Below are 16020 nucleotides of genomic sequence, written 5' to 3'. Positions count from 1 at the left end.
AAAAAAGGCACACCTATCTTGGACATGTCAGCTCTTCCCATAAGTAAAGCAGCACGTGCCAAACAGACAGGTGGCAAAAATATACTCTTTCAACAATGCACAAAAATGACTGACGTAGTAGTGTGGGGGGAGGAGGTGGTTTGTGAAATGCAAAGGATGTTCCTCATTCAAAGGATAAAGACCCTAGCTGCCGTGTTCCCTGGCTGAATACAGAGCTAGAGGGTAGAAATGTTCAGTTGATTTTTAATACCAGCATTGAGAAGAGAGCTACTGAACAGTAAGTCATCTTTAGAAAAGTCTAATTATTAGTAAAATTATTGCTCACCTGGCAATTTTACAGTAATTTTGAAAGCTGATGCTCAAAATAGAATTTATCTCAAGAAAAATAACTGTAAAGTACAGACTGATCTTGATTTTACCAAAAGATTTATTTTTGTCAATTGATAACAATGGAGAATATAATTCACTAGCCACTTTGTAAGACCATATTTATTATAGGCAAGTTTTCGAACTCCATAAAAAAGTAGTAATTATCTGTATTTATTGATGTCCCTGTTTTTCTGAAGACAGATGAAATTCTGTTTTAGCAACGCTGTGAAATAATTATTCACCTAAGATGGGCACGGTGAGAATAGTAGTGAAAACTAGAAGAAACTACCTTGAGGATGAGAGCAAAGCTTCAAAATGACAGTATCCCATGTTTATCTGGTAGGGTTGTAAGCACTGAGAAAATCGTCCTCCTGCCCCTGGAATGAGTTTCTGTTCCTGTTGATTTTCAGATCTAATCATTGATGATAACTTGTAACAAACCCTAAAGGGTACCTTCCTCACTGCTTGATGCTGACACTGGGTGCCTGCAATAGGCGAGTTTTACAATCTTACTTGTAACAACTGTATAGGGCTTTGGTAAGACCATACCTGGAGTACTGCGAACAGATTTAGTCTCCTTATTTAAGGAAGGATATACTTGCATCGGAGGCTGTACAGTGAAGATTCACAGACTGGTTCCTGTGTTGAGACAGTTGTGCTTTGAGTAAATTGGGCCTATACTCTCTGGAATTTAGAAGAATGAGAGGATATCTCATTGAAATATACAAGATTCTGAACGGGCTTGACAGAGTAGAAACTGAGAGGTGTTTCCCCTGCCTGGAGAATCTAGAACATGGGGGCACAGTCTCAGGATGAGGGATCGAACACTGAGGACTGAGATGAGGAGAAATTTCTTCTTTCAGAGGATTGTGAATCTTTGGAATTTTCTACTCCAAAGGGTTGTGGATATCCATAGTTCAGTATATTTAAGGTTGAGATAAACATATTTTTGGTCTCTCAGGTAATCAAGGGATCTGGAGAGCGGGTGGTAAAGTGGAGTTGAGGCAGAAGCTCATCCACGATCGTAATGAATGGCGGAGCAGGCTCACGGGCCATATGGTCTACTCCTGCTCCTATTTCTTATGTTCTTACAATACTCAATTATTACAATTTGCCTTAGTTATACAGTCCCAAATGTTTTAATAGCATTACCTTTTTTAAAGATGGTGTTAAGGCCTTTGCATTTTTTGTCTTTACTCCCTTTGTCCCCTTCCATGTATGAGAACACTCGTGCCTGATAAGTCCAGAAGTAGTCATTGGAGCCAAAGAAACGGACAGGGAACTCGCCAATTTCATGTTTCATTTTTTGAATATTAGTAGGAACATTTTTGGGATGACAGACTTCAGCAGGCCACCACCTGACAAGAAAAAAAGGCATAAAATGCAAGAACATTTAAGTTTCATGGCTCATAACTAAAATATGCTCTGGCAGCAGACACTCAGTCTCCTAAGAGCATGAATTTATTGTTCAGCATACTTGGGCAGGGATGAGAATTGGAGCTCTGCATCACTTTCTGCCATCATTTCCTGCAGTCAATAGAAACACCAAGTGTGGAGCTTTAGTGTGCAAGTGAGTTTCGATCGTGTGGTGTATCCAAATATCATGTATACATCTTAGCATTGTCCTGGTATCAGGTTGATTGCCGTAGCAAAAAAAAATGAAAGGAGGCTTACACTGCTAGTAACTTTTGGAAAGTGGAGTGTCTATTGTATTTATTTAATCGTATTATTTATTGAACTTCATTTCTGTCAGTGTGTATTAATAAAGAATCCCAAAGCTCTGCTTCATGAGACAAAAACAAGAAATGCTGGAACCACTCAGCAGGTCTGGCAGCATCTGTGGAAAGAGAAGCAGAGTTAACGTTTCGGGTCAGTGACCCTTCTTCGGAACTGACAAATATTAAAAATGTATTTAATATTGCTTCATGAGGTTAGGCTCAAGAGGGAGGCTGTCTTTGGAACTGACTAAAACAGTACTCTGAGAGAGCTCTGGTAGATAAGTCTATGGAGATGGTCAGGGCAGGCCCTGCCAATTCTAACAACTGGCACCTGGCCCTTCAGTGCTGCTGAAAGCATAATGACTTTATCAGGCCAGCCAGATCTTCCAAGGATGCTCTTTACTAAGCATATGTGCCGCTTAGAATTACCTCTACATTGCTGTGTTAAAAAGTGCTTCAGCAGCTTACCATAAAACCCCATGATTAATTTTCTGTTTTTAATGTTATTGATATCAGAACATTGATGGCTAATATTACAGTGGACAGTAGGGAAAGTTGCAGTATTTAGAGTAACTCACTGATGGTTACCTTTGTAAAGCACAAACCCTGCAAGCACCGTTCTCAAGACAACTGGAGGTAGGAACACCTTGGTCTACATACTCTAGGGTTGGATTTTATCGGCCCTCTGGGGATGGGCCGTAAAATGGCACTGGAAGACGGGGTGACGTGCCGGTCGTCTTTTCACCACCATGCTATCTTGTTAGCTGTGGGGAAGGTGGCAGATGGCCCTCCTGCCCAGAGGCCAATTGAGCCACTTAAGGGATCAATTAAGCACCTCTTTCCACCTCCACTGGCATTTTGTCAGCAGCAGAGGGTCCTGCCACAACGTGGGGAGATCACCAGGTAAATCCTGGTGCCCTCCCAGTGGGCTGTGGGGGAGGAGGGGCTCCTTTCTGGGCACTCCTTGGCCCACGAAGGTCCCCCCTGTGGGAATGGCACTAAAGGCCTGCTCGAGTCTGGAAAAAAAAACCCGCCCCCGAATCCGACAGAACCACATTGGACCCGAGCCCGACCTGGCCCGAGTCCTTCCATTTTTTCCCGCGCCCGACCCAACCACCAGAATGTTCACTTTCTCCAGTTGACCGCATTCGTTTTACATCCATAGTGCACTCACTGTACTTACCACTTTTGGATGGATGGAATGGAAGGAAGCTGCAGCATGAGCATGATGACGTCATAGAGACGCTCACTGTGCAGACTGTGGAGCCCGGATGCACGTCTCCCTCCTTGACGTCCCAGACTCCCAGCTCAGGCAGGCTTTTCAAATTTTGATGCTTACTTACTCAACTTCACCTTTCCTCCCAGCAGAGCAAAACGTAGTACTGTGTGTGTTCGACCCGAACCCGACCCAGACTCGGCCCGACCCATAGCCGAGCCTGAAAGCCGGACCCAGAAGAGCGACCCGACCCAACCCAAACCCGACACATGTCGTCGGGTCCCGTTGGGTTCGGGTTGGGTAGCAGGCCTTTAAATGGCGCCGCCTACCCTCACCAACACCCCATTGCCGGGGCTTGCCTGACTGGCCCCGCGCCCCCATATCCCACTTACCTGGTTGTGAGGGCACCATCCATTGCTGCGCCCTCTTCCTCCAGGTGCAGCCCCAGTAGTAGCCACCGTGCCCTCTGATTGGCCAGCAGCTCTTGGGGTGGCGGCCGTCCTTAATAGGCATGGTTGCCGCTAGCAAGATGCGCCCCCGGCTCCCACTGACCGCCAAGGCGGGGTCACCTTCCTGCCCCCACCTTCAGGCCCAGCAGGGAACCCCCGCCACTAATGTGGGTGTACTGGCGGACAGTGTACCACACCCCTGACCACCTTGGTTATATCCTTCTTCCTCCAAAAAAAAGTTACAAGGAAATTCACAATGGGAAACACAGTATGATTTCTGTGCAATAGGGTGGGAAGGAAAAATGGCAATCCCGCAATACTTGAACAAGGGTAGATGATAAAGTAGCCATCAACAGCAATAGATATTACCAACATTGTCTGAGAAATGTGCTTTCTTTAATAAAGGTACAAGTATCTCTTGTGTTTTTTAAATCCACTTCTGGTTTGCCTCTAGTGCTGAAAATTGGATGCCGTCTAAATGGACAAGAACATAACTAGATGAAAACATGACTGGAGCAATTAAGGCAGTAATGATGCAAAATGGAATGTTACCACATTATTTGAACGTGCCCATCCATTTCAGTATGTGAAATAGTACAACATGAAAATCCAAGACTACAGCACTCAATTTGATTTCACTAAAATAAAGGTTGAGGAGAGGCATAATTTGAAGTGTTGAGAGGAATGGATAATGTAGACACATTCAGGTTATTTAAATTGTACTGTGAACACAGAATTAAAGTAAAGGAGCCCAAAATTAAAATGTTTCAAGTAAGAATTGAAAGTTAATACATTTTTCTCTTCCACAAAGTTGTGGGAATGTAGAATTGGCTAAATAATGCAGCTAGCTACCAGTGTGTCGTCAACATCTTTAAAAGAAGTGAATAGAGATCTGATTAGTACTGGGATTAAGGGTTACAATGTTAAAGATTACAAGGCAGATTATCAAAGTGTGTGGAACATCATGGTTCTGGAGATGAATGCACCATAGAAATATCAAAACAAGCTAATTTAGGATATACAATGACAGATATAGATTAGACAGATATTCTGGAGTTTCACTTGATTTACTTTTGTGGGCCAGGGAGAAACTTTGTGGAACCTTCTTCACAAGCTAAATCTCAGATTAGACTGTGAATTTTGGGAAGAAATGAGCTTGATAACATTTTCTAGTTCCTTGCTTTTTATCTTTTTTTATTGAAACTGAACTGAACTGGGTGCATCCCTAACGAGACATCTGCAATTATTGTATACCCTATCACTTTTAGCATTTAAAAAATTAATATTCTTTTCAGACTGACCTGTATCGACCGAGTTTAACCCAGATGATGTCCTTATAATGTGGCTTTTTGCCAGCCTTACAGTCATTACAGTACCATTTTCCTTTAGGCATCTCAATGTTCAGGCACTCACGGTGAAAGGCAGCAGGACATGACTCACAGCATAGTAAGCTGCCACCTGACAATAAAAATGGATACATTTACAATTCAGGTATCAGGGTGAGGTAAGAAGGAAACCAAATAGTGAAGGCAAAGAACAAATACTGATAAATGTGGTAACCTGATCTGTGAAATAGAAATGTAAAGAAAATCTTGCCAGCCAGCTTGAGCTTGAGCTTGATTCTAGCTATTTTGACTGCATATAAAATGTAAAATAAACAAACATATTTGGTTCCACACAAGACATCAAGGCCATATTGAAGCCATGTGGAGGCATTGCACAGAAAAGCACCAACACTTGTATTCTGCACTATTACACCAGAGATGAGACCAGGTGTAGGGAGTTCAAAACTAGAGATCATAAATGCAAGGCAGACACCAATAAATCCAACAGGAATTCAGGAGGAATTTCTTTACCTACAGAGTGGTTAGAATGTGGAATTTACTATTAAAAGGAGTAGTTGAGGCGAATAGCATAGATATTTAAGGGGAAGCTAGATAAACGCATGAGGAAGAAAGGATCACAAGGTTATGTTGATTGGGTTAAATCAAGAGTGGTGGGAGGAGACTGGTGTGGAGCATAAACAACGGCATGGGCCAGCTGTGCCGAATGGCCTGTTTCTACGCTGCAAATTCTATGTAAGGAAAAAAAATTCCAAACCCTTCAACTTTGAAAGGAGAATAACTGTTACATGAGGAAACAATAAGATCTGCCCATGAGTGGCTCAAAAGGAAATAATGTGGATTGGCATCCTGGGTGCTGACTAAAGCAAGGAAACTTCAATATTGGCTAAGTTTTAAAATAAATGAAACATGGCTGAGTACTATTAAAAAGCACTCATCTACGAACTACTAAATAATTGCCAATGGAGTGCCGCCATCTTGTTCTCTCACATATCAGTTATGGGTCTGACTTAATAGGAAACCCTGAAAATTGCTATTCAGCTGATAAGGGAGATGCCCAAGCTGGGATCAATCAGCAACATGCAGGTTATGTGCCTACTGATTCAAAGTACTGATGTATGGAATTTTTTGTGAAGCCAATATTCTGTAGTGCTTTAACCTAAGTGCAATACAGCGATCTCTGGTGTTAAGAGGGAACAAATGGCTCACCTCCAAGGAGCTCCAAAATAACAATAAAAATAAGGATAGCTCCAACCAAGTAGGTTTTTACAATTTATTTAGTACTAGCTAATCACCTGTAGTATTGCTCACATATATTCCAGGAACAGGAGCACAGTTGCGATGGTTAGCCATTAACCGGGGAATGCTATTCAGATATTCCCTATGGGAAAGTGGTTTAAATGGAATACGTTTACAGAAAAGGAGGAGGCCATTCAGCCTATCATGTCTGTACTGGTTCTTTGCTAAAGCAAAGTAAAATCCATTCCATTATCCTGCTGTTTTTCCATAGCACTGTTCCTCTCTTTGGTTCAAATATTTATCCATTGTTTCCTTAATACTTTGCCTCAGTGCTTCTTAGAGCATGGCTACCTGACCCGAACCCGACGACATGTTGGGTTTGGGTTGGGTCGCTCTTCCGGGTCCGGCATTTGAGTTGGGTTGGGTCGGACACAGTGACAGCCAGGACGTCAAGGCGGGAAACGTGCATTTGGACTCTGCACTAGTCTGCAGTAAGCGATTCCATCCAAGGTAGAGCACAATCGCTTTAATATAATCAACTTTATTCCAGTGGTTGGGTCAGGTCAGACGTGGGAAAAAAATCAAAGGACTCGGGCTGGGTCGGATGTGATTCTGTCGGGCTCGGGTCGGGTTTAAATTGCAAACCCAAGCAGGCCTTTAGTGCTTCTTGTGGCAAAGCATTCCATTCTTCAAAAATCTTCTGCATAAAGAAAGTTCTCAATCTCTCTTTTAACTCTCTTGGTACCATTTTAAATTGATGATCCCTTGTCAGTGACTCCTAAACCAGAGGAAACTGCCTTCTCCTATTTACCCAATCAAAACCTTCAATAATTTAAAAAAATTCTAATAAATCTCCTCTTAGCCTGATCCACTCAAGTGAAAATAGATCTAGTAGCTCCTGTTTCTTCTCATAACTATAGCTTCCCAGCCCTAGCATCATCCAGGGGAGTCTATGTTGTACAATCTCTCTGTCCTTAATATCCTTACTATAATGCATCAACTTAACTCTGGCCTAATTTATGTTTTGTACAAGTTTATAATTACTTCTTTGGTCTTCTATTCTATATCCCTATTGATAAACCCAAACAGCTGTTGTCATTTTTCATTACAGCATTTGTATTTTCAGGCAATAATGTATTTGAATCTCAGGTCTCTGCTCATCCACACCCTTCAACGTTGTTGCATATACTCCTGCCTTGTTTTTCCTCCCGAAATGTAATACCTCACAAATTTCAGGTAATAGCTATCACCTATCTATGTCTTCGCAAAGTCTTTTACAGTTCTCCTTGTTATTTGCCGGATCCTTTACTTTAGTGCCATCAGCAAATTTTGAAACTGTGTTGGCTACATCAAAGTTCAAATCATCTATATACTCTGTGAACAAAAGTGGGTCTCGCACAAACCCCTGGGGTACACCATTTTCAACCCTTCTCCAATCTAAAAAACACTCATTTATCCTAACTCTTTCTTCTCTATCAATTAATTTTCTATGTATGCAGCCACATTTCCTTATACTATTCATCTGAAGTTTTCTAATAAGTCATTTGGGATATTTTACTGAACCTGTCTGAAAATCCACATACATTTCATGTACTACATTTTCTTTATCTATCCAGTCACTTCCTCAAATGAAAACTATTACATTTGTCAAACATAACTTGGCTTTAAAAAAAATCAGTACTGGTTATCCTTGATTAACTTGTGCATTCTTAAATGTTCACTAATTTTTATCTTGAATAATAGATTACAAGAGTTTGTCAACAACTGACATAGACTACTTGGTCTAAAGTTACTTTCTACGAACATTAGTAACAGGAGAAGGCCATTCAGCCCCTTGAGCATGAATCTACCATTCAAGCAGATCATATCTGATCTGCACCTCAACTCCATTTTCTCTTTTTTCTTCAACAAAGCTGACCACTGACTACTGTCCAGTAAAATAACACAATTTGCACATTTTGAAATATTATGCCAAGAACTTGTTATCTTATGACCTTTTAACAGCCATCAGTGCTCACAGACTTCATGAGTTCTGTTAATTTTTTCAGAATCATTTTTTTTCCTAGTTATCTCCAACAATTGTTCCAGACCTTCCTTTAGCATACCAACATTATCACTTCTATTATTGTTTGTAAAAACTGATGCAAAATATTTGTTTAATATCATACATGAGGGAATATTGTGTAGTCATATAGAGTTCCTGTTCATTGTGTAGCATCTACACGATGCACTGCAGCAACCTTCCAAACCCGTGACCTCTACCACCTAGAAGGACAAGGGCAGCAGATGCGTGGGAACACCAGCCCCTGCAGGTTCCCCTCAAAGCCACACATCATCCTGACTTCGAACTACATGCCACTCCTTCACTATCACTTGGTCAAAATCCTGGAACTCCCTTCCTAACAGCACTATGGGTGTACCTACAACACATGGTCTGCAGTGGTTCAAGAAGGCAGCTCACCACCCCTTCTCAAGGGCAATCAGGGATGGGCAATAAATGCTGGCATAGCCAGTGACACTCACATCCTGTGAAAGAATTTTTAAAAATTCAGCAAGACCACAATTATTCATTTATACAATTCTGAGTAGTAAGAGATAGGCACTGTAGAACTGACACACTATTTAAGTATGCCATCAAAAGGAGGATTTGTCTTCACATGAACTGAATTAATATCCTGTAAAATTATTTTTTGTGTTAAGATGTAATGTTTAAATAAGTAGCCTCAGTGCATTGGTGTTAATGTGATTTTTGTTGGTCAGCGTAATCCAGTGGTGTTAATAAAGTAAGAAAACAAAGAAGGAGCACCAGCCGAGATTCAAAACAAATTTCATATTATACAGCACTAGTTGAGCTGCAGTCAGCATTAGTGACCTAATCTAATGGTCCAGCTACTAATAAATTGAAGTTCCACCACAGAGGTTCATAATACCACCCCTCAATGCAGCTGCCTTGTTGTAATTCACTTCCTTCAATCTACTATCTCCTGCAATATAGATATGGCTTTGGAACATTTTTTCCGTGATACTAAAATCTGCATTTTAAATTGTAGAAGATATGAAAGCCTAAGGGAAGTGAAATCTGTGAACCAATGAGTAGACACAGCTGTTTCCGCCCAAAATAAACAGAGCATTTAAGATGCTATAACTGGTAACTTTGAAATTTCTGCCAGTTTTAAACATGGAAGTTTTAAGTGATGGGGACTGTAATTACGGTTCACAAAATTAGCGTACGAATAATTAATCTGTTAGTGTGGCATTCTTCTGTTGAGATTTTAATGGAGGTCTCACCCCAGTTATATTGGTAACATTTATTAAAATAGGTAAAGCCTACTAAATAGTAGACAAAGGAATGTTGTATCAATTTGCACATGAATATTGCAAACAAGTTCCAGGGTCTTCAGACAAGTAAATTAAATTGGAACAGAAAACAATGAGGAAGAAAAAAAGTACAAAACATTTACTTTCAGTTTTACCTTACCTTCTGAGCACACAAAGCACCAGCTGACATTGACATGGCCATGATGCCTGCAGCCCCTCCTTGGAGTGAAGTGGTTAGTACATATGATACTGTTTGAAGCCAAGACCACACATCCTGCTGCCAGACAATTATCACTGGCATGATAAGCCACAGGACACCGCACACAGCGCATCATTCGACCTAATCACACATAAACATAAAAGGCAGAAATGCAGATAAACAGAATCAACCAATGTTAGACTGTATTATACTTTAATCTATTCAAGCTTGATACTGTAGTATTATGTATCCAAGATCACTTTCACAATAATTTTCACACCTTAACAACTTACTGTATTACCAATATTAAATATGGATAATACATAAACAACTGGCATTTATACAGTGCCGTTAACATAGTAAACCATTCCAAGGTGCTTCACAGTATTGTCAGAAAAAAACTGACAATGTGAGGTCTTAGGGAACTCAGGAATAATCAATGATCAAAGAAAATGCACTGATGCATTTGATGATGTTCAAATGTAGGCCTGCCAGATCACAAGAAACACAACAAAGCAGATCACAGTGGAACTGATTACAACTTCCAGAGAAATAGGGTTTTCTTTACTACTTGTTCTGAACGTTATCATTTGTATAGAGTATTCTCTGTTACAGTACCTTTGCTTGCTCTTGGATTAGTAGGGTTGCAGGCGTAACAAGACAGACAGACATGGATTGAGCATCTGAATCCTTTGTTCTGCAGTACAGTGGTAGGGTACTTTTTAATGCACTCCATATGATAAAACTTCCCACACAATGGCATAAGACATCGCTTCACATCCTTCCCATTTTCTCTACACACAAAGCAAGTATGAACACCTGGTGAAAATACAATGCCACTTTTTGACTTGTTTGGAAGAGCATAGTCACAAAAAAGAATATCAGCTTCACTTGTCAAGTCAACTTTGTCTGCCAACAGTCCAAGAGCAATTTTTGCCACTGACTAAATCAGTGCTTCCTTCACCATTCTTGTGCTAACTTTCTTTTCTAGTTTAACTGTTAAGGCCACTATATAAACTTACATTGTACATCCAAAATGAATACCACCTGGGTTCCTCTTCAAATTAAACCTGTTCTTAAATGGATTCGCCTTTGTCTGGTACATTCGAGTGCAAAGACAACACTACTTCTAGGAAAAAATGCACTGTGGTATTTATATAGATCTTATAGTGACTAGTCATAATAACGAGCCAATAACTTAGTTTCACCTCCGCAGTTCACACAATGTTTTGGCTCGAGAGACCACTTCCCATTTTTCTTTAAAAGCAAATACTGCAGATGCTGGAAATCTGAAATAAAAACAAGAAATGCTGGAAATACTCAGCAGGTCTGGCAGCATCTGTGGAGAGTGAAGCAGAATGAACGTTTCAGGTCAGTGATCCTTCATCAGAGCTGGCAAATATTAGAAATGTAAAAGGTTTTAAGCAAGTAAAGTGGGGGTGGGCCAAGAGATGACAAAAGAGGTGTTGATAGGACAAGGTCACATAAAATAACTGACCAGAAGGTCATGGAGCAAAGGCAAACAATATGTTAATGATGTGCTGAAAGACAAAGTGTTAGTACAGAAAGGGTGTTAATGGACAGAAAACTGAACAGCCTGGCCCCAAGCACAAACATGAAAAAAACAGTGGGCAGGCACTGTAGAAACAAAATAAACAAACTAAAATAAAATAAACACATAAAAATTAAAAAGGGGGGCCCGTCATGCTCTGAAATTATTGAACTCAATGTTCAGTCCGGTAGGTTGTAGCGTGCCTAATCGATAAATGAGGTGTTGTTCCTCTAGTTTGTGTTGATGTTCATTGGAACACTGCAGCAATTCCAGGACAGAGATGTGGGCATGAGAGCAGAGGACAGTGTTGAAATGGTCAGCAACCGGAAGCTCGGGGTCATGCTTTCGGACTGAGCGGAGGTGTTCCGCAAAACGGTCACCCAATCTGTGTTTGCTCTCCCCAACGTAGAGCAGACCACATTGTGAGCAGCGAATACAGTATACTAAATTGAAAGAAGTACAAGTAAATCGCTGCTTCACCTGAAAGGAGTGTTTGGGGCCTTGGATAGTGAGGAGAGAGGAGGTAAAAGGGCAGGTATTACACGTCCTGCGATTGCAGGGGAAATTACCGTGGGAAGGGGACGAGGTGGTGGGGGTAATGGAGGAGTGGACCAGGGTGTCACGGAGGGAACGATCCCTTCGGAGTGCTGACAAGGGAGGGGAGGGGAAGATGCGTTTGGTAGTGGCATCACGCTGGAGGTGGCGGAAATGGCAGAGGATGATCCTTTGGATGAGGAAGCTGGTAGGGTGAAAAGTGAGGACAAGGGAAACCCTGTTGCAGCTCTGGGAGGCAGGGGAAGGAATGAGGGTAGAGGTGTGGGAAATGGGCCGGACACAGTTGAGGGCCCTGTCAACCACAGTGGGGGGGAATCCTCGGTTGAGGAAAAAGGCATATCAGAAGTGTGTCATGGAAGATAGCATCATCAGAGCAGATGCGTCAGAGACGTAGAAATTGGGAGAAAGGAATGGAGTCCTTACAGGAGGCAGGGTGTGAAGAAGTGTAGTCGAGGTAGCTGTGGGACTCGGCGGGCTTATAATGAATATTAGTAGACAGCCTATCCCCGGAGATGGAGACAGAGAAGTCAAGGAAGGGAAGGGAAGTGCTGGAGATGGACCATGTAAAGGTGAGAAAAGGGTGGAAATTAGAAGCAAAGTTGATAAAGTTTTCCAGTTCCGGGCAGGAGCAGGAAACGGCACCGATACTGTCATCAATGTACCGGAAAAGAGTTGGGGGAGGGGGCCTGAGTAGAACTGGAACAAGGAATGTTCGACATAACCCACAAAACGATAGGCATAATTAGGACCCATGCGGGTACCCATAGCAACACCTTTTACTTGAAGGAAGTGATTTGAGTTGAAGGAGAAGTTGTTCAATGTGAGAACAAGTTCAGCCAGGCTCTGATGATGCTACCTTCCATGACAGGAAGGTGGTGGTGGATGGGGACTGGTTGGGCCTCTGTTCAAGGAAGAAGCGTAGAGCCCTCAAACTGTCCTGGTTGGGGATGGAGAGATTCCCCTCCCCTCCCGTCAGCATTCCGAAGGGATCGTTCCCTCCGCAACACCCTCGTCCCCTCCGCAACACCCTCGTCCCCTCCTCCATTACCCCCACCACCTCGTCCCCTTCCCACGGCACCTTCCCCTGCAATTGCAGGAGGTCTAATACCTGCCCTTTTACCTCTGCTCTCCTCACTATCTAAGGCTCCAAACACTCCTTTCAGGTGAAGCAGCGATTCACTTGTACTTCTTTTAATTTAGTATACTGTATTCGCTGCTCACAATGTGGTCTCCTCTATGTTGGGGAGACCAAACACAGATTGAGTAACCGCTTTGCGGAACACCTCCGCTCAGTCCGAAGGAATGACCCCGAGCTTCCGGTTGTTGGCCATTTCAACACTCCGACCTGCTCTCATGCCCACATCTCTGTCCAGGGATTGCTGCAGTCTTCTAATGAACATCAATGCAAGGTGGAGGAACAGCACTTCATTTACCAACTACAACCTGCCGGACTGAACATTGAGTTCAATAACTTCAGAGCATGATGGGCCCCGCTTTTTATTTTTAGTTATTTTTTTATGTGTTTATTTTATATGTGTTTTATTTTAGTTTGTTTCTACTGTGCCTACCCATTGTTTTTTTCATGTTTGTGCTTGGGGCCAGGCCGTTCAGTTTTCTGTCCATTAACACCCTCTCTGTACTAACGCTTTGTCTTTCAGCACGCCATTAACATACCGTTTGCCTTTGCTCCATGAACTTCTGGTCAGTTATTCTCTGTGACCTTGTCCGATCAACACCTTCTCTTTTGTTATCTCTTGGCCCACCCCCGCTTTACTTGCTTAAAACCTTTTTACATTTCTAATATTTGCCAGTTCTGATGAAGGGTCACTGACTTGAAACATTAACTCTGCCTCTCTCTCTCCACAGATGCTGCCAGACATGCTGAGCATTTCCAGCATTTCTTGTTTTTATCCCATTTTTCTTTGTCCTCGCCTTATTATATACGTTATATATCATGGGGATGGTGGTATAGTCGTAATGTTACTGGACTTGTAATCCAGAGGCCCTGACAAACGCTCTGGGGACATGAGTTCAATCCCACCATTGCAGCTGGTGGAATTTATATTCTAATTATAAAATCTGGAATTAAAAGCTAGTATCAGTAACAGTAACCATGAAACTACTGGATTGTTGTAAAAATCCATCTGGCTCACTAATGTCCTTTACGGAAGAAAACCTGCATTCTTACCTGGTCTCTTCGACATGTGACCAGACCCACAGCAATGTGGCTAACTCTGAAATAGCCTAGCAAGCCAAACCGCTACAGAAAAGCCGATAAAGAATAAAACCAGATGGACCAACCGGCATCAACTGAGGCAAACTCCCTTCCGCACAGCACTGTATGTGTACTGATAACAGGTGGACAGCAGCGGATCAAGAAGGTGGCTCATCTTCTCAAGGGCAATTAGGGATGGGCAACAAATGCTGGCCTTGCCAGCGACACTCACATCCCATGAAAGAATAAAAAACTACTCCAAACTGTACCTAATTTCTTAGCTCCAATATATCTTGTGCTAACATAAGGGGATATGAGGATAGTGTGGGAAAGAGGCATTGAAGTGGACGATCAGCCATGATCATATTGAATGGCGGGGCAGGGTCAATGGGCTGAATGGCCTACACCCGCTCCTATGTTCCTAACAACCCCCATTTTCACAGAAACCTCTCAACTATTCCCCAATGCCAGAAAGGAATTCTTTCACACCTTGCAATATTCACCAACACATTTTTGAACTCAAAATTTAAAAAAATGTTCCCATCTTACTTTTGAGTCAGCTAATTCTGAATTCACCATTGGGGTTTATGATGCCATCAGAACCCATTTGTTATAGGCTTATTACTCATCCCCTGCCACCTAATTTTTAATTCATTCATGGGATGTGGGCGATGCTGGCCAGGCCAGCATTTATTGCCCATCCCTAATTGCCCTTGAGAAGGTGGTGGTGAGCTGCCTTCTTGAACCGCTGCAGTCCATTTGGGGTAGGTATACCCACAGTGCTGTTAGGAAGGGAGTTCCAGGATTTTGATCCAGCGACAAGTGAAGGAACGGCGACAGAGTTCCAAGTCAGGATGGTGTGTGACTTGGAGGGAAACTTGCAGGTGGTGGTGTTCCCATGTATTTGCTGCCCTTGTCCTTCTAGATGGTACAGGTCGTGGGTTTGGAAGGTGCTGTCTAAGGAGCCTTCGTGCATTGCTGCAGTGCATCTTGTAGATGGTACACACTGCTGCCACTATGCGCCGGTAGTGGAGGGAGTGAATGTTTGTAGATGGGGTGCCTATCAAGCGGGCTGCTTTGTCCTGGATGGTGTCGAGCTTCTTGAGTGTTGTTGGAGCTGCACCTATCCAGGCAAGTGGAGAGTATTCCATCACACTCCTGAGTTGTGCCTTGTAGATGGTGGACAAGCTTTGGGGAGTCAGGAGGTGAGTTACTCGCCTCAGGATTCCTGGCCTCTGACCTGCTCTTGTAGCCACGGTATTTATTTGGCTACTCCAGTTCAGTTTCTGGTCAGTGGTAGCCTCCAGGATGTTGATAGTGGGGGATTCAGCGATGGTAATGCTGTTGAATGTCAAGGGGAGATGGTTAGATTCTCTCTTGTTGGGGATGGTCATTGCCTGGCACTTGTGTGGTGCGAATGTTACTTGCCACTTATCAGCCCAAGCCTGGATATTGTCCAGGTCTTGCTGCATTTCTACACGGACTGCTTCAGTATCTGAGGAGTCACGAATGGTGCTGAACATTGTGCAATCATCCGTGAACATCCCCACTTCTGACCTTATGATTGAAGGAAGGTCATTGATGAAGCAGCTGAAGATGGTTGGGCCTAGGACACTACCCTAAAGAACTCCTGCAGTGATGTCCTGGAGCTCAGATGATTGACCTCCAACAACCACAACCATCTTCCTTTGCGCTGGGTATGACTCCAGCCAGCAGAGGGTTTTCCCCCTGATTCCCATTGACCTCAGTTTAGCTAGGGTTCCTTGATGCCATACTCGGTCAAATGCTGCCTTGATGTCAAGGGCAGTCACTCTCACCTCACCTCTTGAGTTCAGCCCTTTTGTCCA

The 16020-nt window shown here is 42.7% G+C and overlaps 1 protein-coding gene across 8 annotated transcripts in view; it reads right to left on the bottom strand.

Annotated features, from left to right (window-relative positions):
* Window positions 1-16020, bottom strand: part of LOC137375825 (histone-lysine N-methyltransferase NSD2-like) — a 311894-nt gene that overhangs the window by 68336 nt on the left and 227538 nt on the right. For all 8 annotated transcript variants that reach the window (XR_010976069.1, XR_010976070.1, XM_068043335.1 and 5 more), the window contains 4 exons: window positions 10470-10670; window positions 9813-9992; window positions 5054-5210; window positions 1522-1727 (listed from right to left, as the gene is read on the bottom strand). Coding sequence is in view for 6 of the 8 variants with exons in the window: in XM_068043335.1 (XP_067899436.1) it covers window positions 1522-1727; window positions 5054-5210; window positions 9813-9992; window positions 10470-10670 (744 nt within the window). In the remaining 2 variants the exon portion in view is untranslated. The remainder of the gene's footprint in view (window positions 1-1521; window positions 1728-5053; window positions 5211-9812; window positions 9993-10469; window positions 10671-16020) is intronic.

Source organism: Heterodontus francisci, chromosome 12 (genome assembly GCF_036365525.1).
Source record: "Heterodontus francisci isolate sHetFra1 chromosome 12, sHetFra1.hap1, whole genome shotgun sequence".
In the NCBI taxonomy this organism is placed as follows: domain Eukaryota; kingdom Metazoa; phylum Chordata; class Chondrichthyes; order Heterodontiformes; family Heterodontidae; genus Heterodontus; species Heterodontus francisci.
This window is presented reverse-complemented; position numbering and strand designations above follow the sequence as displayed.